At 43.3% G+C, this 23,319-nt stretch overlaps 1 protein-coding gene across 1 annotated transcript in view; it reads left to right on the forward strand.

The window, feature by feature from the left end:
• Positions 1-23,319, forward strand: part of PRDM10 (PR/SET domain 10) — a 77,082-nt gene that overhangs the window by 11,643 nt on the left and 42,120 nt on the right. The window contains exons 2-4 of the mRNA XM_081123199.1: positions 14,219-14,403; positions 17,303-17,467; positions 19,581-19,640. Coding sequence (XP_080979325.1) covers positions 14,335-14,403; positions 17,303-17,467; positions 19,581-19,640 — 294 coding nt within the window. The 5' untranslated portion in view covers positions 14,219-14,334. The remainder of the gene's footprint in view (positions 1-14,218; positions 14,404-17,302; positions 17,468-19,580; positions 19,641-23,319) is intronic.

A 23,319-nucleotide genomic window follows, 5' to 3' on the forward strand; every position in this document is an offset into this window, starting at 1 on the left:
GAAGCTGGACAAGCAAATGCCCATGAGAGTAGCCTGGTTGGCAAGGAAGCCACCTCCGTGGGCAACCACCCAGCCTTTGCAGAATTCTAGGCATAAACACCACAGACATATTAGGGAAGCTGGTACGTTTTTAAGAAAGGTGTAAGGATTCTTGCTACGTTTTTCTTCAGTCAGATAAAAGTCTTTTTTTCAGGTGAAAACTTTGAGCACTGAAGGTTTTGTCTGTGAACGTCTATTAATACCACTAAGGTAGAGTAAGAATTGAGAGTTGTAATCTTTGTCCAGTGCTTACTAAAGCGTTCTGGCCTCATTATAATCACTCCCTCAGATTACTTTTAGAATGATTTTCCAAAAAGTGTTCTTGCCGTGAGAAAATATTTTTCTTTCCTTATTGTGGGAGAGTTGGCCAGATCTGGCTGACATCAGAATCGCCTGGGGAGGTTTATAAACAAAGATTCCTGCTCTTTCCTGGACCTCTGCAGTAGATGGAACAAATTTTCTGGAGTGAGACTCTGCAGTTTGTCTTTTCTCCTAGGTCCCCAGGTGATTCTGATGCAACTTTGGAAACTGTAGTGCTTCAACTTGAAGTCTTTTATAGGCCCATCCTAGCTACAGTTTGAGGCTTTTCTTTCTTATAGTCCCTAGTCCCCTAGCATGTTCTAAATTTCTCTTGTCTTTGAAACTTTCTCAGGCTGTTTTCATTAGAAATGCCTTTATATTTACTGAAGTAGCATGTATTATTCTATCTATCTATCTATCTATCTATCTATCTATCTATCTATCTATCTATCTATCATCTATCTATCTATCTACCTATCTATCATCATCTATCTGTCTATCATCTATCTATACCATCTATCTATCTACACACACACACACACACACACACACACACACACTGGATGTTCATTGCCAAATAGCTTCCTAGAAGGTTTGCATCGATTTAAATGTGTCCCTCCTTTTTTTAAGAAACAACAACAGCAGCAGCTTTATTAAGATAGAATTCACATACCAAACGACTCACTCATTTAAGGTGTACAGGTCAGTGGCTTCAGTGTACTCACAGAGTTATGCAGCTGTCACCACAATCAATTTTAGAATATTTTCATAACCCTAAAAGGAAACTCCATGCCTCTTTAGTCATCACTCCTTAATTCCCTATTTCACCCCAATTCCCTGGGCAACCACTTATCTTGTTTCTATTTCTATTGATTTGCCAATTCTGCATATTTTATATAAATGGAATCATTCAATATGTGGTCCTTTGTGATTAACTTCTTTCACTTAGCAGAACAAAGGTTTCAGGGTATTTCATTTTTTCCTTTTCTTTTTGGTTAAAAATATTCCATTATATGGATAATACCACACTTCATTCATTAGTTGATGGACTTTTGCGTTGTTTCCACTTGTAGCTGCTGTGACAGTCACGTACAGGCTTTTATGTGACCATATGTTATTTCCCTTGGGTTTCTCTTGGTACACAGATGACGCTCAACCAGCTGAGCCACACTGGCCGGGCGACAGACTTTTAGTGGAGAGTTTACAGTCTGTATGATTTGAATTTCAAGTATATTCCACTTACACAATAGCAGGTAAAGAGCCTGAAGTGCCCATTCCTTTCAACCCTGGGAATGAACATGAATTGTTAGGGTATATTAACAATTATATTAATAACCAGGACAACCACAACAACGAACATTCTCAAGTGTTTCCTTTGTGCCAGGTATGGGGTTTTATTTCATTTATTTCATAGTTCTGCCTCAGTGAGTAGAACAATTATTATTGTTCCCATTTTATAGATATGAGGGAATTAACGCTTGAGAGGCAAATTAACTTGCTCCCGGTCATGGAGCAAGTCGGTAGTGGCTGAAGAGTGTAAACCAGGCCTCCTGACTCAGCTGGGTTGCCTCGCAGCGTGCGGTCAGACACCTCATGGGAAAGAGGAAGTCTGATCGGCGGCAGGGACCGGGAGGCACGAAGGGGCTAGGAAGTGCTGCTTAGGAGAGAAGGGTTTTAAGGAGGGTGTGGATGATGTGGAGAAGTCTAGGAAGATGACAGCCTCCCTGTGAGGCCTGGACTTGACCACAGACATTTAAAAAATGCAGTCTCGGAGTAGTGGGACCGAAGCCCAGCTGGGGAGGGCTGGGAGGGAATGTGCCTGGGAATGAGTGGGGAGTGTGGCAGGTGAGCAGGAAGGTGGGTTCCAGGGCAGGCTTTGTGTAATGTAAACATTTTATTGAAATATATGTTTAGAAAAGTACATTTAACTTTAATAAGTAGATAACCAATAAAATGAAAATAAAGATAGGAGATGCTGTGCAGATTTGCTGGTGTGACTGCTCCAGTAGGGAGGGAGGAAGTGATGCTGCAGGTGGCAGGGGTGAGGCCTGAGGGCACCAGAAGGACACTCAGGGCAGGACGTGGAGAGGCTGGTCTTTGGTAGGACTGGGGGCATTTCCTCCATTTATTTCAAAGTTAGGAGAATTACATTTTAAAGACAATATTTTTTCTGGGAAGACCAAAACTGGAATTCAGGGTCCACCAAGGAAGAGGCTTCTTAGGAAACAACTCCAAATTTGTGTGTTACCCTTGGAAGGTCAAACCCAGGAGCAGACCTGGTCTAGTCTTGCAGAGAAAGAACCAGCCGGGAGTTAGCTCAGGTGGGGCCGAGTGCCTGCCCTTCTGCAGCCCACCAGAGGCGGGGAGGGAAGGTGGTGGGTGCCTCTGGCAGAGGGCGCCCTGAGGCTTTCAGGAGCTGGTGGTGGTCTGTCCCATTTACTTTGTGAACCTCTCAGGTTGGACGCTAATGATTTGTGTGCTTTTGCCTGGGATACACTCTTTGGCTTTGCGGTTTGTGCCTCAGATCTTGGGAGAGGAGAGGAGAGGACTCCGGGTAGATTTGCCCTTGAGATGGCCTTCACATTTTACCAGCCAACCAGCCATTCTTTGTAAAAGGAAAAGGCAGACGCCAAGGCTTACCCTTCTTCAGAAGTCACACTGAGGGCTGGCTCCCTCTGAACTCAGGGAGTTTAATAGAATTGTCAGGCTAAGACCCCTAACACGCCTCAGCCTGGGTTTTTCTTTCCTTTGGGTCAATGCGGGGAGTTCTTTTCAGTGACCTGATGGGGTTCCGATGCATCGCTAACAACTGTCAAATGGGGTGGGAGGATCAGTTTTTATTTTTCGGTACATGGAAAGTTCTAATTTGAACTAGAAAAAAAAGCTTTCCTGGGTTGACTTGAAGAAAGACCTGCTTTCATGCCTCAAAGAAAGGAGTGCCACAGCCCTGACTAGAAAAAGAACCTTCGTTCACAGAAGAAAGCCGCCAGCTGATGGTCTCTGGAGCCCTTTTGTGCACAAGGAGAGTAGGAGGAATCCTTGTGGGGGTGAAGGTTCCTGTGTGACAGTGGGAGGGCAAAGGGACCCACTAATGAGGGAAAGAGGCCAAGGTGACCGCTTCGGCCCCTCGCTCGGCCCCATTTCTTGCATGCTTTTGTCTTCTGCGCTTTCTGACCTGTTTATGCTTTATTTAAACCGTAGTCCTCTTCGGGGTACACAGACTCCTCCCCCGTGGTGGCCAGACACCAGCCAGGCGGGCTGGTTCCGCAGCAGTTCTTTGTAACCGATAGCTCAGCCTCGTGGTACGAAAGTGCTGCCTGCTCGGAGGTTCACCTGCCTGTTTACTTTATCCAGCTTCCGAGGTTTTTCTGGAATTCTTTTTCTGATGGCATAAAATTTCATCTGGAGTTTTCCTGCAGTCTTGGGCATTTCATTGTTTGCTTTACTAATATTTGAAACAAATGGTAAATGGGATGGAGTCAGTAAAATACCTGGAGGGCCCCATTATTATCAGTTTTTCATTCTTAATCTTTACCCTTAGACCTCTGTTTATGTGGAAATATTCTGAATCCACCATGGCCTAATTAAAAACACTTTTATTTGGGGCCTACTCAAAGGCTTCTTGTTATTATTTTTAAAATTTGTTGAAAGCCTTCCTGAAAGCCTGGTTTCCCTGCTTATTTACTTTCCCAGAAACCTTTAGGTCCTTAGGCATATTTCTCCTACTGAAATTGTGTTTATTTTGCTTCTGAGTGGAACTAAGAAAATATTTTAGTCCTATTACTCCACCCTCACTTGTGGGTTTCCAGTCACTCTTCAGTTGAGGTTACAGTAGGGTAAGATGACAAATGGAGGGACCTCCGACTGACCGGACCCATGACTGTGGGCAAGTGATGTCACCTCTCTGCGGAGTCATTTCCTCCTTTGTAAAATGTGGGCCGATCCTGCATCAGCCGCTTACAGGACCGAGGTGAAGAGCAAACAGTGTCTGAGAGCACTTGGGAAACCTCCCCGGCTGGGTTAAAGTGGCGGTGCTGTTTTTAATGACTCATTTTCACTTCTTTTCAGTGCTAATAATTGGTTGTGAATTTTTAAAATTGAGAAACTTATATGATGGATTTTTTGGGCTTTCCTTCTCAGTAGGAATGGGGAATTTGTGCTGAAATTTGTATAATTGTGTTATTTGTTCATTGCTACTTCCCCTGCCAGTTCCTGTTCACCATTCAGAACCAAGTTCAGTATTTTTTTCTGTCCTGTTCTGTTCTAAAACTATTTGTTCTAAAAATCAGTTAAATGTAAAATCTCTGGTTGCCATTCCAAGTGAGTGAACTTAATACTTGGTCTGTTTCTGAAGCTGTCGAATTTCATATAACACCTCAGTCATGTGGCGGTCATCAGAAGTTCAGAGCAGAGCACTCGTTTATTATTTTGTGCTGTTAAGTTTTCTGAACTGTGAGGATAGGAGTTCTAAACAATTTAATTGGGCCATTGTGGACATGAAGTTAGTTAAACGATTGGTAAGCGTGGATTGCTTGGACCAGTGTCTGGCACGTGGCAGCATCCAATAGAGGTGAGCTCCTGCACGTCCGGCCCAGGATTGGCCCACATGTCCTCTTCCCTGGTCCCTGCCCAGGGGCGCAGCGCCGGACTCGGAGACTGGTTGATGGCAGGTTCTACGCCGGTGGGATAGGGACTTTCCCAAACCTCACTCACAAAAGTGTGGAGTGAAACCCAACGTGAAGCAGGTCAGGAGTCAGAGATCCAGGAAAAAGCCCAGAGCCAGAGCCTGAGAGCTTGTGCGTTAGGAACCGGGAGGCGGGGTAAAAGGAGCAGACGAGGCAGGCCCGCGGGGCAGCCTGTGGCGACGGGCCTTTAACTGTCCTGGTCCCCTCTACTCCCCTGCCCCCAGTCTTAGAGGTGACTTATGTGGGTGAGGAATTTGAACCTAAGAAGTGGAAAGAATGAGACTGAGGTCTGACAGGACATTAATAATAGCAATCACTGCCCGGCCGGCGTGGCTCAGCGGTTGAGCGTCGACCTAGGATCCAGGCGATCGGGGTTCGATTCCCCGTCAGGGCACATGCCCCGGTTGCAGGCTCGATCCCCAGTCGGGGGCGTGCAGGAGGCTGCTGATCAATGACTCTCTCATCATTGATGTTTCTATATTTCTCTCCCTCCCTCTGCCTTCCTCTCTCTGAAATCAATAAAGATATATTAAAAAAAAAAAGCAATCACTGCTATTTATTGTCACCTACTGTGTGCCGGACACTTGGGCGGGTGCTTTATATGGTAGCTACCCTGCTACAAGAAAAGGACAGGTGATTGGCTCTCGGGGAGTGGGTGTGTTAGAGATTAGCCCCTTTGACCTGAGCTGAGAGTGCTGGCGGCAATGACAGGGAGAGCTCAGGTTTAACTTGGCTGGCAGGCGAGGGCCCGTGGAGGTCAGGGCTCATTGTGAATGGGAGGGGGAGGGGCTCCGGTGTGGCCAGGCTGTTTATTGATGATTGCGATGGGAAAGGGGCCAGGGAAGTCCCGTCTCCACCTTGGGGGAGTGGGCTGGCCACCTATAGCATGTTTTAATGTGAAATTTTGCTGTTGTAAAATATACATACCACAAGATTTACCCTTTAACCATTTTGAAGGGTGTAATTCAGTGGCATTAAGTGATTTACCATGTGCAGCCGTCTCTGCTGTTCATTCTCAGAGCCCGTTAGTTCTCCTAAACAGATACTCTGTACCCACTGAGCTCCTCCCGCTCACCTCTGCCCCACTCTCTGCCCCTGAGGTTTCACTGCTGCATGTAAGGGGACTCCTACAGCGTTTGTTCTTTTTGTGTCTGGCTTGTTTGACTAAGCATGATATTTTATATTTTTAATCCTTACCCGAGGGTATGTTTTTATTGATTTAATGAAAGTAATTAATTAATTTATTCTTCTAATCCTCCTCTGAGGACACACTTAGAAGGGAGGGAGGGAGAGAGAGAAAAAGAGGGAGAGAGAGAGAGAGAGAAACATCTGTGTGAAAGAGAAACATCGATCGATTGCCTCCTGTAGGTGCCCTGACCAAGGATCGAACCCACAACCCAGGCGTATGCCCTAACCAGGAATTGAACTGGCAGCCTTTCGGTGCATGGGAAAATGCCCCACCGACTGAGCCACATCATCTGGGCTGTACAACAACATTTTAAAGTAAAAATGTATTTATAGTTTAACCTGTGATCCCAGGTACACACCTACTATTGAAAGCGAATGTAGGTCTCTCCTTCCGCCTCTGTGTGCAGGTGATGGATGGGAGCGAATCAGCTCAGCCCTGCGTGGCTCTGGGGCAGTGGCTTCGCTCAGCACAGCCCCGTGCGGGTGGGACCGGGCGGTGGGCCATGAGCAGCTTGGCTGCGGGTGCGCAGCAGGACCGGCACCGTGCAGGCCGGGCCACTAGGACGCTGTCTGGTTAGGGCCCGGCCTTACTAGTGAGCTGACTAGAAAGTCTGCGTTTGTCTTCCCTTCGTCATCACTGACACCGCCCAGGTGTCACCCTGGGGGAACAGGGAAGGGCTCTGTGTCCCTCCCACCACGTGGGAGTCCCACGGGAGCAGGGTTTTTGCTCATCTTATTATGTTGACAAAACATGAAAAAAATTGCTACCGTTCTTTGAATGATCGTTATTATATTCTGTGATTCCAATGTTACTATATTTTATTAAATCGAAGCTGTTGATGGTAAGATACACAGTTGTTTTATGTATCATTACAAAAGAAAAAGGCCTTGCCAATTAAACTCTGATACAAGTGCTTTTGCACTTAGCATTTTTATTACAGACTTATTGAAAGAGCTCTTTTAGATTTATTATTTAGACATAGATTTTTACCACATCACTTTTGTGCATATATGAAAGGGAAAATATAAGTGAAATAAATGAAGTTATCCCTGAACTTTCATCCCTTTCACAATCACTTTTTGACTCAATCGATGTGTCTCTGTGCCATCAGGGGTACTGGTGACCCAGTGTTTTCTTAAAATAGGGCACACAGCGGTCGCCAGAAATCTCCAAGCAATAGTACCCATTCAGGGAGCTTGGGTCCTTGTCTCACTCAGCCTGTGGCAGGCCGGGCTTTCCACATACCTCGGTAGTAACAGCGCGTAATGCACCTTCACCCACTTCACTGTCTCGTAGGCCCCAGCCCCGTAGGTATGGCTGCCAAGGTCATTTTTCCAATGATGGATATTTGCTTCCCTAATCGAATTCATGCCCAGCTGCTGTTCCCGTGCGTTTCAGTTTTAATGCTGAGTTATGGTGTCATCTCGTTGAAGACATTTAAACTGGCAGTTAGACTCGAGGTGTCTAGTGCTGACCACACATGACTCTGAAGCAAGGACAGACTAATGGGGGCTGTGAGCGAGGTGGATCAGGAGCAGGCAGTGGCCCCACGTCTGACTGCCACCTGGGCGATAGCGGCTGCAGGACACTACCATGGTGGAATAGATCCTAGTTCAGAAGTGTCCAAGTGTAAAAAAAGTGCATTATAGACTTGATAAAATACAGACCATTTATTCTTACAACCATCAGTCTGGGCAGAGAATTGAGATTTTCAAATGAGACGGGATCAGTTTGTGGCTTACTGACACGGAAGCACATGGAAGCATAGGACCCAGGTATGTCTGATTCTAAAGCTCATACTTCCAACTATACAACACTATTCAAGAAAAAATAACTAGACCAGAAGCTTCAAGGAGGCAAGTATTTAATTTTTTTTTTTTTTTTTTAATGCACTGATGTTTGTTAAGTGTTTAGAACAGTACCTGACACATACTAAGTTTCTTAATAAATATTAATTGAAGCCCTGGCCGGTTTGTCTCAGTGATTAGAGTGTTGGCCTGTGGATCGAAGGGTCCCGGGTTCAATTCCCGGTCAAGGGCACGTACCTGGGTTGCAGGCTCAATCCCTGGCCCTGGTTGGGGCATGTGCGGAAGGCAACCAATCAGTTTGTCTCTCTCACATCAATGTTTCTCTCTCCCCTGCCCCTTCTACTCTCTCTCTGAAAAGCAATGGAAAAAGTATCCTCAGGTAAGGATTAGCAAAAATAAATAAATATTTGTTGAATATAGTCCTCAGAGGGGATAGAAAGGGAAGCATCTCCTTCTCTTTTTAGAAATAAAGTCTGTACCATTTTGGACAGTGGGTAAAAGAACGGAATGTGGGTGACCATTTTCTAGACAACATACAGTTTGGTTCTCCGGTTCTCTCAGGTCTGCAGAGGAGGCAGAGGGGTGAGGGGTGGAGAGGTTTATCCCCAGCTAACAGCCCGTCAGCACCTGCCTGGTGGACAGCGCTGAGGGAGCTCCTGGGTGCTTGTACGTCATGAGCAACCCGGCTCCTTTACACCCGAAACTAACATAAAATAATATTCAATGTCAACTGCAATTGAAAAACAAAATAATAAAAGTAGCACATGGAAAAAGAAGATCAATAGGGCTCTATAAGTTGTGCAGTTAAAAAGGAAAACAAATATGACAAACCTTACTATAAAGGAAGCTCATGTACAGAGCATTTGTTATTTGATAAATTGTTAGGTTTTAAAATTAAGAAATGTTTTGAAAGTTCTGAACCTCTTATAAACTCATCTGTAAAATACAAAAGTTGATGTATTTGACCACTATTATGTGCCAGATCTCGTACTTAGAGTTTTTACGTATATCATGTGACCCTCATCCTAACTCTAGGAGGCAGGTATTGTCTGTGTGTTACACGTGGTGATAGTTAGAGTTTAAGTGATTTGGCCAAGGCTGTGTAACTAGTGAGCCCAGGAGGGCCTGGAAGCCGGGATTCAATTCAGATCCTTCGGATTTTCTGCTTTACTCTACCTCGCACCCCCGAAGCTTAAGGCCAGGGTAGGCGTTAGGAACCATTTTATGTTCTCATTTTGCAGATGAGGACACTGATGCTAGAGGGTTTAAAGTGACTTCCTTAGTGTGGAGTCATGCTTAGAATTCAGTTTTCCTGAACAGTTTTTTAAACAATAAATATTTGCAGAATGTCACGCTGGTGTTTTAAATACCAGTTTAATATTAAATAGTTTAATAGTTACAGAAGCGCAATAGGTCTTATAACTATAATTGTTAGGTTATAGGAAAGAACTAACTGGGTATTCTGTATCTCTGTTTTGGATTCCGGACACTTTTTGAATTAAAGGGTTTTCACCATCTTGGGCTTCTTTACTTGCTCACAGTATTCTAAAATTATGGGGGGCTGCTCCTGTGGGCAGTGTGCCACATCCTCACTGCTGAATTTTACTGACGGACCTTCCTGTGCATATGCTAGCTGTTCTGTTCTGCTCCACATCTGCTAGGTAGTTATTTCCCTTTTTTCCTGGCCTGATGTAGTTTACTGGAATTTTATGCCATGTCCTGTCTACTTCCTTGTTTTGATAGAATGAGAACAAATATTTCAGCCTGAATCTTCCCATCTCTGCCTGCCTGCTCTGATTCGTCCTTAAAGTTTCCCCTTCTCCGAGATGCCATCCCTGACCCCGCGGCTGGGATCAGGTGCCCTCCTCTCTTTCCCTTGGCACACAGTGATATCTTTAAACCACACCGTACAAGTTGTCGAGTGCCTGTCCCATGCCAGGTCGGGGGTTACTCTCGTGAACAAACACATTCCTTGTCCTGAAAGAACTTAGAGTTGAGGTGGGGAGGCAGACAGACAGACAGAAAAATGCAATATGATTGAATACCTTTCTTTAAAGCTGATTTGTGAGTATTAATTACGTAGCAGACATTGTGCTAAGCATTTTACGTGCATTATTTCATGTTATTCTCTCAGTAGCCTGTGGTCCCCATTTTACAGAAAAGAGGAATTTAGGGAACTTCTGTGTTTTGCCCAAGGTCAGTTAAGTCAGAACTGTTACCCAGATCCAGGTCAGAGTCCAGGCTCTTAGCCGCGGCTCCTCTTGTCGCGACTGCCGCCCCTCCACTGAGCCCTGGGCCCTCGTGTGCCGGGGGCGGGGAGGTGAGCTCCAGTGGTGCAGAAACTACTAAGACTTAACAGCTTACAGCCACTGTAACGGATTCAGTATCTACCCTCAGAGGCTTTAAAAGAATTCAAGATACTAACAAATGTAAAACAGTGTATGTCCAAAGTTGTTCATCACAGCGTTGCTTGCAATAGCAAAATATTAGAAAGAACCTAAATGTTTATCAACATGCGATTGATTAAATAAGTGATGATATATTCTTACAGTGGAATGATACAGCTATAAAAACGAGTGAGGAAACGCTGTATGGATGTGGAGCAATGTAGAAAGTATGGTGTTTTGTGGAATAAACAAGGTATAGAAGAGATGCTACTTTGTATAGAATCAATAGTATTTGCTGTCTGTGGTTGGAGAGGCAGAGAGTATATATGCTTTTGCTTGTCTATGCATAAAATATCTTTGGAAGAATAGACGGGAAACTGATCATACAAGTTGCTTCTGAAGAGTCGCTGAGGGATTCCAGGTAGGGAGATTGTGTACTTTATACCTTTTTATGCCTTTTGAATTTTGAGTCAATTGAATTAACTGCCTATTAAAAAAGATATAAATAAAATGAAAGTGAAAGAAACAATAAGCACCGTCCTAGATATTAAAACAAACACAGAGAGGCCCTCTGGCTGCGTATGTTGCATTAGTGTGGGGTAAGCCCACCTTCGCCCTCATCGCATCCCCGTGCCTGGCGTGGTATGCACTTGAGTATTTGTGCAATCGATGAGCCAAGTTGGAAAAAACTCTCAAATTCCTGTAGGGGAAGGACACATCTCTTTTGTGGTTTTCCTGCTAAAAATACATCTTCTGAATGTGACCATGAAGAAATGTCAGACTAGCTTGAATCGAGGGACATTCTGAAAAACAAACAGCCTGTGCATTTCAGAAATGCCAAGGTCATGGAAAACGGAGAAAGCCTGGGGACTGTTCCCGTCAGAGGGGACGGAAGGGACAGGACTACTCAGTGCACCGTGTGTGATACCGGGTTGGATTCTGGGGCCCAGGAAAGTTGTTTCTTTCTCTGCAGAGGACGTTAGACAATTGGCAACTTTTGAATGAGGTCTGTAAATTAGGTAATAGTTCTGTTTCACTGGTGACTTCCTGATTTCGATACTAGTGGTTATGTGGGAAAATGTACCATTTTTAGGAAACAGGCACCTGTGAATTTAGTGGTAGTAGGGCTTCCCAGCTGCAACTTTTGCATAATACAGTTCACGTGGACACTTCAGTGGTTTCCATGTCTTGGCCACCCTGAGTAGTGCTGCAGTGAACATAGGGGTGCATGTATCTTTGTGAATAAATGTTCTCAAATTTTTGGGGTAGATCCCCAGAAGAGGGATTGCTCGGTTATAGGTACCGCTATTCTTAGCTTTTTGAGGAGCCTCCGTGCTGTTTCCCATGGTGGCCGTGCCAGTTTTCATTCCCACCAGCGGTGCACATACGCAGTGGGACACGGCTCAGCCGTGAGCAAAGGTGAAACCCGCCGTTTGTGACAACACGGATGGTCTCGAGAGTATCGCACTAAGCGAGGAAAGTCGGATGGATAAAGGAGAGGAACCAAGTGATTTCGCTCCTACGTGGGGAATGAGACAGGAAGCAACAGAGGAGCAAACGGCAGACAAACAGAAACTCATACCCACGCTGTGTGGTGGTGACCAGAGGGAGGGGGCAGTGGAGGGCGCAGGGCTCAAGTACACGGTGACGGGAGAAGACCTGACTTTGGGCGGGAAACACAATGTGATGTGCAGATGATGAATCATAGACTTGTACACTTGATACCTATATAATTTTATTTACCAATGTCACCCCAAAAGAGAGAGAATAATAAAGTAAATACATAAAGTGTTAGCATTTGGGCAAGCCGAGTGAAGAAATACAGGAATGCTTTGTACTATATTTGCGGCTTCTCTGTCTGAAATTATTTCAAAGTAAAATTTTTAAAATGCCTCCCTATGGAACAGTTTATGATTTTGTAATACTGAGCCTTTGATGTCGTTTTGAACGAAAGAAAATCATGGTCTTCTTCATATAGGTCCTTATATTATTGTTGACATTTATTCCTAGGTTTCTTAATACTTTTGTCCCTTTTAAAAATAGATATAACAGCTTTGTTGAGGTATATTTAACATACTGTACAACTCACCCTGAATATCTGTTAATATCTGCTTACATAGTGCTGTTTATAAGGAGTTTTTAAAAATTGACTTTATTAGGCTGTGATTTGTATGTGATAAAATACACACATTTTCACTGAACAGGCTTTCGACTTGCGGCACATAATTCCCCCTGGAACCACTGCGCCCGTCCGGATATAAGATAAGGAACGTTTCCATTTCTCCAGAAGGCTCCCTCTTGTCCCTTATTTACACGCTCCGCTGTAGGTGGACGTGGTCGCTGTTTCTAGTGCTCTCGGTTGCAGAGGCTCGGGGTGCTTGCGGGGTGGGTGTGGTGCGGCGGGAGGGCCCGGGCGGGCTGGGGCGGTGGTGTTGGGTGCAGCAGCAGGCCCCTCCGCGGCCCACCGCAGGCTCCCCTGCAGCTGGAACTGGCGGTTCCTGCGTTTCAGTCAGGCCCAGACGTCCGGTGTTCCAGCATCTTTTCTTTCTTTCTTCTTTGGGCCTTAATCTAGTTCCAAGTTTGGAGCCTGTGTAGTCTTAGAATGTCCTTCTCAGCTTGTTTCCATTGTGGGAGCTAAAAAAGTACCTTCTAAGTTCTAGCTGGGCTAGTAATCAAATTAAGAGAGAAAGAGTAACAGGAAAATCAAATATTTAATATATGTGCACAGGAAATTCACATAAGTGTGGAAATTTCAAAGACAATGAGGCGTCCTTGGGTATATATGACATTTTGGACAAAGGAGAAAAGGGGGTCTTAGATTTCAGAAGTGAGAATGGGCCATTTACAGGTAGTTGAGGAAGAGCTGAGCACACCGGGCAGGCAAATTCTTGGAAGGCACCTCAGAAACAATAGGCCTCTGCCTGAGGCCCTCCTGTTTACCATACTTTCCAAATTAGGCTAAGGCGAGCATCCTGAGAGTCTCTTCGTGGAGTAGGCCTTTCCATCTCAGTCTCCTAGGAAGAGAGAGGGTCAGAGGTTCTTTCTGAGTCTTTTGTTTCTCAATAACCAGTTTGAAATCAATATCCCAAAAGGCAAAACTTTCGTCCCCTTCACCATTAACAGCGGAGGAAATTCTGGCTGGATCTTGGCCAGCGGGCTTTCTTACCAGTTGGTTTAACGGTGCTCGGGGCAGATTGACCTTTCCATCTAAGGGGCTGCTGCAGTGGGACGGCCGGAGGCTCACAGGCAGGGCGCCCCCTGCCCTGTCGGACAGCAGGCTCGCGGGACTTGTGAAAAGTCAGCTTTCTGTCACCTTCGAACGGGACCATCGATTTCCTTAAAATGCCTGTTTTGGGAAAGACGGTTTCAGGGTGTAGACTTAGTGCCCGTTGATGTTTGGGAAGGTTTTTGATTTGTTCACCGATCACTCCAGCCCTGACCAAATGGGAAACAAAGTTTACATTTATAGTCACAAAACGGGGCCCAGAAAATTCAGCCCCTGCTGTAGTAGAGGAACTCCGTGTCTGAGCGAGTGTGGAGGCGGGGACGCGGGGCTGCGACGCAGGCGGCCGGGGTGTGAGCGTCACCGCCTGCCTTCAGCATCGGGACCTCGCGCTCCCTGTCGGGACAACTCAGAGAACTACCCGAAGTATTTTTGATGAGGGTTCTAACAGTTTCTCTGCTTTTACCTTTTTGCCCAGGTGTGTTCTCTCTTAAAAAGTTTTACTTTTTCTCTTTGTGGTTGAAATGATAATTTATTAAAAATGTACTCATCTGTTTAAAGTCTCGGCCCTTTCTCTCTGTTTTCAGGCACACTGCAGAGACGTCCCCTTGTCCTTCATGAACACTCGCGTGGTAGACAGGTGACTGTCCTCCACCCCATGCTGCTCTAGGTGCCCCGCCGGGGAGCCGTCCAGGAGGGAAGGATGGACTCCAAAGACGACAGCTCGCACGTGTGGCCTGCGTCTGCGGACCACGAAGAGAACGCTGCCCAGGTGAAGGGGGGTTTTTTCAGCCTGGTGTTGAGAGCGGTTTTTCAGTGGGGGACAGTGTGCTGACAGCTAACGAGCAGCTTCTGTCCGGGAGCGAGTGGCCGGGAGGGAGGTGGCCTGCAGAGCGGCCAGGGAGCTGAGCGACCGCCAGCGGGGCCTCTGCCTTTCCCAGCTCATGCCCTAGTCTGCCTCACTCCGCCACTTAATTTTGGTATTGGTGCTGAAAGTGTGTTCCTTTGTGTGATCTAGCATATGGTTTTGATGCTTTGCAAATAATGAAGTACAAGGTGTTTCTATGCAAATTAGGAGTGTAAACCTCTCATTGAAAGTTGTCTCGCTGAGTCAGTAGCTCTGGAGGTTAGTCGCTTACTCAGATGTCGCTGTGATTGCGGTCTCTGCCTCAGGTGGCTGAGTAGCAGCCACTTGTTCTACTGACTGCTCTCCTAGCAGACAGGCCTCGCGTGTGTGCTTGGTATGTGTTTCAGGAGAGTCGGCGGTCCTAGGGAGCCTTGGTTTGTATGTGACCAAAGTATAAAACTGAGTTTTTAAGCATTATAATAAATAAGTAATTTTTATTTAAATTTTTATTGAATTACATGATCACAGTGTTATTATCAAAATGAGGATGTTAATTGAAATATTTATTTATTTATTTATTTTTAAATATATCTTTATTGATTTCAGAGAGAGGAAGGGAGAGGGAGAGAGAGATAGAAACATTAATGATGAGAGAGTCATTGATCGAGCCCACAACCTGGGCATGTGTCCTGACCGGGAATTGAACCCCGATTGCCTGGATCCTAGGTCGATGCTCAACGGCTGAGCCACGCCCAGCTGGACTGAAATATTTAGATATACACATTTTATTTAAGCAATATAATAGATATTACAGTGAATAAAATTGATCACCTGGCATGATTTAAAAGTCTGAGTTCTTAAAAAAAAAAAGTTCTAGGGATGCTTCCAGCAGAGTTGTTGAGAATGCCGTTTTGTTCTCATAGAAACCATTTGGAAGGTACTTTCATGCAGCTATATAGAAGGTATCCCAAAAAAGTGTATGCACAATTTAACAGCTGATAACTCACTTAATTTTCACTCCTTTTGAGGTTTAACTGATTTGAAATAATGGGTGAAGCCAGACTAAACTTTGAACAAAGAAAATTTACCTTAAAGTGCCACTAGACTTTTTTTTAAGGGGATACATAAAAAAATAAAGTTTACTGTACAGAACCGGCAACAATTGAATTGAGGGCACACAAATACCAAACAAAATGATTCTTGATGTTTTTTCGACTCCATTGCTTTGTGTTATCAGCAGTGCCTGGACCAGAACTTCGGTCATCAGTTTGAAAACAGGCGTTGACAAAAAGTTATTAATTTCTGTGGATTCTTTTAAATTTTGAAAATGAACTCTATGTTGATAAACACTGACTTTATAACCATTCAAAGTGTATACATTTTTGGGGACACCCTGTATTCTGATGTATTTTGTTTATAAACAGAAATGTAGTTAATTAAGGAACAGAATAAAAGAAAACATGGTTATGGCACAATGTGACCAGGGGCCCCACACGTGGGTGACCAGACAGGAGTAGCCAGCAGGGCTCACCGTCCCTCATTGCGCCCCCTTCCTAGCCGTCCCTTCTCGCAGCCGGGGATCCCGAGTTAGCAGAACAGTGAGCAGTGAATACCCAGTTGAAGGGGAAATGCTTTTTGCCTTTTTAGAGCCCAGAAACCAGGACAAGGTTTTGATGTTAATGAAAAAATCTAGTCACACAATTATCTTGCAGCTCATAAATGTGCAGCACAAGTATGTTATAGGCCTAGTTCCAATATACAAACGGAATCTTCATGGACAGATTAAATTTATGTAGAAGCTGGACTGTTCACTTAGCATAGGAGCGGAAGTTTGTTTTATTTCTGTGGTGCCTGATTGCATTTGCTTTCTAGGTTTCTTTCTGGGGATTAAATGAGCTTATATCATCTTTGGGTTCCACTGTTCTCAGTTGGAGAAAACTGAAATAAAAAAGTTAGGTCCAACGCCAAGACAGTGTAAGAGTAAGGATTCCAACCGACGAGTGCTCAGCTTCAGCATCAGCACATGAATTATTTCTCTCCCAAATGCGTACTTTGGCCATCTGCTTCTCTACCTTTAATATGGGGCTCAGGCTGTGTGCCAAACGGAGCCTTCAAGAATTCAAGCCTCCGAAGCCACCTACTCAGAATGCATTTTAGGAAATTATCTTTCTGCTTCAGTTTTTGGTAGATGGGAAATTTTTTACCCTGTTGACACCTGAAATAGTCGTCCAGATCCCCTTAAAGGCACTTCACTGGAATTTTCTGTGTCTTGCTCTAGCTGGCAAGGATTCCGTTGCAGTTGTTGACTCAGCAAACATTTGCTGATATGCCTCCAGTGCAGCTGTGGAGTGCGAAAGAACGTGGAGGAAAGAAAGTGACCTTATTTTAACATGTCGTGAGAGGCACTATTAGCTACAAGGCAGAATTTTTATGATGTGTTAAAAGCAATTGGCGTATTTTTCCACATTACAGAATAATTTTTGTATTTTGGAAATGTTAACCAGAAGTCTTGAGTCCTACTTCTAGGATCAGTTAAGCACCCCCAGGTACTCCCCCAAAGAGATATCTGCATTGGATATTTGAGGCAAAGAGGAATTTAGATCAGTTGCCTAGTAGTAAGTAAGCAGTAGACCAGCGAGTGACAAGGTGCTTGGCTCGGGTCTCCGAGTCACTGCCGCAGTGTGGTGAGAATGTGTCAGTCCCTCCTTTCACCGGGAGGTTGTAGGAATGCAGGCTGCACTCTGCTTGCTCCGCCATGTATCTTTGTGAGACGGCTTTTGTTCTACAGGGGTAGTTGCTACATACTTTCTGCATTTTGTCCCAGGTACATTTTGTTCCAGACGCTGGAACTGTGGCTCAGATCGTCTACACCGATGACCAGGTTCGCCCGCCGCAGCAGGTGGTGTATACGGCAGATGGTGCCTCCTACACTTCAGTGGACGGCCCGGAGCACACGCTGGTGTACATCCATCCTGTGGAAGCCGCTCAGGCATGTGAATGACTGTTGTGCCTAGTTTGTTTATTAATCAATTAATTCACTAGTTACTGATGTTTATTCTCTGCCAGTCACCATAGGGACTGTTGGTACAGGAAATATTCAGATAAGATTTGTGCTTTCAAGGAGTGTATAACCAGCTTGCAGAGGAAGATATGATTTATTTATTTAAATTAAATGTGATGCTTTAGAGCAGCGATTTTCAACCTTTTCATCTCATGGCATATGTAAACTAATTATTAAAAAACACACCCAGACAACAATAGTAGTAATTGCCTATCCTTTTTGCTCCCAAGTGACTTTTTAAAAAATCACGTGCCCATACTTATATACAAGGATCTCTGGCACCAAGAATTAACCAATCAGACACGACCGTATTATGCAACGTGAGCGGTAAGATGCAACTGTACTATATGACCTATGTATTCATGGTTCAAGACAGGGCATTCACACCAGACGGCCATTGTTGTGTTGGCTGTTGTCATTTTTTTATTTGACAATCTGTGGGAAAAGAGGTCAGTGTCCCTGACTAAACAGTCAGGTATTTCATGTTTTAGAAATTCCTCTGCCACACTGCTCCGAAATTGCTGAGTTGGAGCACTAGCCCCGTATCAGTGCTTCTCCCCAGTGAGATGGACTAGATTATCAACTTGTTACTTTTCGTAAGTATCAAAAGCAGGCCAGAAATGACATTTAGTTCTGTATAGCCTAATCAAAGATGGATCAGTGAAAACATACAGATTATTACAGTTAAATGTATAAGCAGAGGGTCCTACTAGCTTATTAGCTGCTATTTATTGTTAATACCTTACTGATTTGTAGGACTGTCATAGAGCAAAAGTAAAAGCTGTACTTTTAGCTACTTTTATTATTATAGCTACTTTTATTATAGCTACTTTTATTTTATTTTTGCCAGTGACTTGGGGTATTAGTTTCCAAATGCATGACACAAATATTCCCCAGTATATAACTATTAGTTTCTCTTGTTAGCACTTTTTTACACTGTACAAAGCACTTTTAAACATATTTTCAAAAGTAAGTTCCATACTTCTGTAGTAGGATCCTGGTAATAAAAATTTGCCCTTATATGCAATATTCAATCTAAAGGCTCAACTCATTTCCAAGGAGAAATGGGGCCTACTTAATTGATGCCTTGCAAATTGGTATAAACATGAAATTGCCAAATATTGAGATGATAGTTTTGGAATGCCTCTGCTTAGGCTAGTCCCTAACTATATTAAAATAAGATCACACAGTTTATGTAAAGGACGTCCTGTGCCCAAAAGTCTGAATTCTGATAATTTTTAAATGTCAAATCTAAAAATTTGACATTGGCTGGAATTTTCTTTACATTCCTCTACAATCAAAATTTAGCCATAGTTCTTATTCCCATAGGTTTGCTAAAGGCTTGGGCAAATTAAAGTCTTTTAAAAGTTTTGGAGGTTTTCTGTGGTGCCCTGGCTAAAATAATTTTGAAGATTTTTCTTCTGTGGTCAGCTTTGCTGCATCATGACACAAATTATGTGTTTATAAGAACTTTCTTTTAAACTATGATTTTATCGACTTTTCCCAAAAAGGAATCTTTGGAACATTAAATTCAATTTATTTTTCTTCTGCACTTCTGATAATGTGTGCATTTTATATTTGAAAGAGTTATAATGCCTGTGTATATATAGTACCCTTCTGTATTTTTATGTATCTTTACCATTTTCTTTTAATCACAGTTCTGCCCCTTGTGGTTAGCAGTGTTAAGTGAATGCACCCTCGTTCATGGAGTGCCTTTTATGTTTTCATGGCATGCCTTTTCAGTTAGCCGTGACATTCAGCCTCAAGAGAGGCTTTGCTTTAGAGGAAAATCGTGAAGAATGTTAGCCAATTGAGATGGTTGGCTTATAGTCTCTTTGGTGCCATCGGAATGAAAGGCTTTAGCTGAATGTAGGATTACTATCTTTATCTTCTTTATTAATGAAGGATTATTACTAGCTGCATGGGGGTTAACTCTCCCATGACTTGGTGCTTAGCAGCAGGATAATTTTTCCTGTGTAGGCGAGCTATCTAAAGATCAATTGATAAGGTGTTTTGTTTTGTTTTTTTTGTTTTTGTCTAGACTCTGTTTACAGACCCAGGCCAGGTAGCTTATGTCCAACAGGATGCTCCGGCTCAGCAGGTAACGAGTTCCTTTTTGCCTCTTTGTTGCTTGGGGTTAATACTGTGAATTCTCCCGTTCCCTGGAATGTTCCCCAACCCTCTGCTCTGTGTACTCTCTCCATGTCTGCTTCTTATACAGGAAATTAAATATGGTGGTGCCTTCATCATTCCAGCTCCTGAAAAACTGAGGTTCTTCTTGGTTACCCTTTAAAGCATTGCTCTCCTTTTATCCATATTTTAATCTATCTTTTTGACTTTGAGGGACTTCCTTATTTTCCCCCAGGTTGTGAAAGTAATAAAGAAGGTGCGGGAGCTAGATATTGTTCGTCTTACTCTAAAGGAAGGATGAATCCAAGTAGTTTTATTTTCATGTTAGCTGGTATGACTAACTCAGCTGTGCCACTGAGTGTCACGAGTGATTATTAAGTACATTCGCAATTGGTAAGCACTTTCTGCTTTTGAACTTTTTATAGGTGACTTAGATACTTCCATTTTAAAATTTGAAATCTGAATAGTAGCTGTATTAATATTATTTATGAAATATATAAGAGAGAATTCTTAGGAGTCTTTGTCCTATAAGTTATGGTTGAATTTATCCCTGATTGGTAGCACTGCACAATTTTGTCAGGTTCATATACCTGAATGAAAACACTCCTTAATCCATTTAGATTGTTGTATCAGAATGGCATAAACGGGGTGGCTATACACGACAGAGATTTATTTCTCACAGTTCTGGAGGCTGGGAAACCCTAGATCAATATGTCCTCAATATGTCCCAATAGGCTGACGGGGTGAGGGAGCTCTCTGGGGTGTCTTTTACGAGGGCACAAACCCCATTCATGAGGGCTGTAGCCTCATGAGCTCATTACCTCTCAGAGGCTCCCCACAGTACCATCACACTGGGGATTATGTTTCAACATATAACTTTTGGGGAGACACAAACAGTCAGTCTATAGCAGAGTTATTTTACTAACTTTGTAATAATTAGGTATATCCTTGACAAAATAAACCACGTCCATTTCTGTGAATATTTATTAATTCTGTCAAGGAAGCAGTGGATAGATTTGATGAGTTTTTACAACTTGGCAGGCAAAAGTAAGAGTTAAAGCAATGCAAAAAATGGAAAAATACATTAAAAGAACCCAAACAAATTCTGCCCAGAAACATCCTTATTCGCCCTTTGCATTTCCATATACATTTCAGAATAAACCTGGAAGTTTCCTACAAAGGTCCTGCTGGATTTTCATTGTATCTGTACATCAGTGTGTGAATAATTGACGTTGTTATAAAATTGTGTCTTCTAGTCTGTGAATGCAACATATCCCTGAGTTTAAAATAAAAGTTAAAAAAATTGTCTTCTAGGTACAGGTCTTACACATCTTTCAGTGGATTTATTCCTAGATATTTGATGTATTTTCTCTTAAAAAAACCACACAGCCCTAACCGGTTTGGCTCAGTGGTTAGAGCGTCGGCCTGCGGACAGAAGGGTCCTGGGTTCGATTCAGGCCAGGGGCATGCACCTCAGTTGCAGGCTCGACCCTGGTTGGGGTGCGTGCAGGAGGCAACCAATTGATGTCTCTCTCTCACATTGATGTTTCTGTCTCTCTCTTTTTCTCTCTCTTTGTCTCTCTCTCTCTCCATCCCACTCTCTCTGAAAAGCAATGGAAAAAATATCCTTAGGTGAGGATTGAAAAAAAAAGACACACATGCACAAACATGCTTTCTAGTTCTGGTCACTGGAAAGGGTTAGATACATTCATCCACCCAGTAGCGACGAGCCAATGTGGTCTCTAAATACAGTTGTTTAGTAAAAAGAATCTGAGCTCCCCAGAGCAATGGCAGGTCCTGGCTCTGCAGCAGGAAATGTACAAGGTGTGTCCGAAAAGTCTTGTCTTATCGCAGTGCGAGGAAGCTGGTAAAAGCTTGTGCTCTGTGGAAAGAACTCATGATCTAACTTGAAGGGGCCAAAATGGGACAGTCTGACCTGTAAAAACAGGAAAATATCTATAATTGAAATACATTAAATATATTAAAACATTTCATAAGCTAGTACTGATATTAAAAGAAATCACTCATTGGTCACTTTCTGAGGATACTAGAGGCCACCGCTGTGTTCATTACTCAGGAAACTGGTAAATGACTGGGAAGAACTCGGCCTTCCTCCCTGAACGTACTCAGGTAAACAGTTACTTGATGAGGGAAATTTCTCTATTGAAGCATTCCAACTAATGAATAAAGAGGGGATGGCTCGCTTGGAATATCACCGTTTTTCACCCTCTAATGAAATATGATCTAGGCAGTGATCATTAACCACAGTCTGAAACCATCAGGAAAAAGCTGATGAGGCACTTTATAGTGGATGGATCAGCTTGACCCTCTGATCACTGTTAGTGTCACCCAGAAGAGAGAACCATTCGCTACAGGCCTCCTGCTGTTGTGTACCTTCCACTGCATTTCACCACATATGAAGTGTTTCTCCCCCAAACTGAACCTGAAGCCGAGGGTAGACAAAGTGGAAGGAATTAAAAGACACAGAAGGATGCAATCAGTGAAATCCAGACTGTGGAAAACTGCAGGACAAATGGCCTGGCTTCTTCCACGTATAAACTGCAAAGGGACAGAAGCGGAGCAGGAATTTATAGATTAAAGGAGACTTTGAACAAAACAACTGTAAAACAAATTATGAGACCGTTGGGAAACAGTGGATATTTGATGATGTTAAGGAATGGTTAATTTTTTAGGTATGATAATATATAAAATTAAAAAGTCATTTTCTTGTAGAGATATCTACTGAACTGTTTACAGCTGAAAATATATAATGCCTGAAGTTTGCTTCAAAATAATCTAGTGAGGGGAAGGTGTGTGGGAAAATAGTTAAAATAAGGTTAGCCACAAATTGGTAATTGTTGAAGCTGAGTGATGGGTGTGTGAGGTGTATTATACTATTCTATTTGATATATGTTTGAAAATTTGTCATTATAAATGGGAAAGCTATTTTGATAAGACCCTCTAAATTGCTTTTCAGAAGCTGAAAAAATTTACATTCCTACCAACAGTATATGGCAATGCCTGTTACCACACATACTTGCATTCTTTTAATATTTTGCCAATCTGATATGCAAAATGGTATTCTCTTGTTTTCATATTAAGGCATAGTTAGAAATGTTGTTGCCATTTGCACCTCAAAGGGCCCTTCATCTTCTTCAATCTCCAGAAACAATGTGTTTCATGTCCTGCACAAAAGGAAAGTTGTACCCAGATAGCTTTATGAACATTGACATTACAAGGAAGTATAACTCCTGGCTTCATATCTTTCTTTTTTATAGTTTCCTTTCAACCAGCACGGTTTTTATTTCTGGCTATAACACCTCATTGATTGTTCTGCTTGTTCTGTGACCTGGGTAAATTCTGAATAGAAAGTTGGAGTGAGCCTTTAACGCAGATGATAAATGCCTTTCCCCCCCTTTAGCAAAAAGGTTCCTATTTTCAGTGGTGGCAAAATCCACTCGAAGCCTTTTTCATGTATGTCTTCCCTCCTCCTTAAGCAAGGCTCCAGTAGTCTCCAGACGCAGCACAGTCTCTTCTTTGTTTCTGAAAATGAACATGTGCGACTCCCCACACACTGAGAAGGAAATATGCTGCATGGTAATTGGTCTCAGTAGGGACGCAGAAGCATTCTGTTGTGTGTGCTGCTGTCC

The sequence above is a fragment of the Miniopterus schreibersii genome (assembly GCF_964146895.1).
Source record: "Miniopterus schreibersii genome assembly, chromosome: 20".
NCBI lineage: Eukaryota > Metazoa > Chordata > Mammalia > Chiroptera > Miniopteridae > Miniopterus > Miniopterus schreibersii.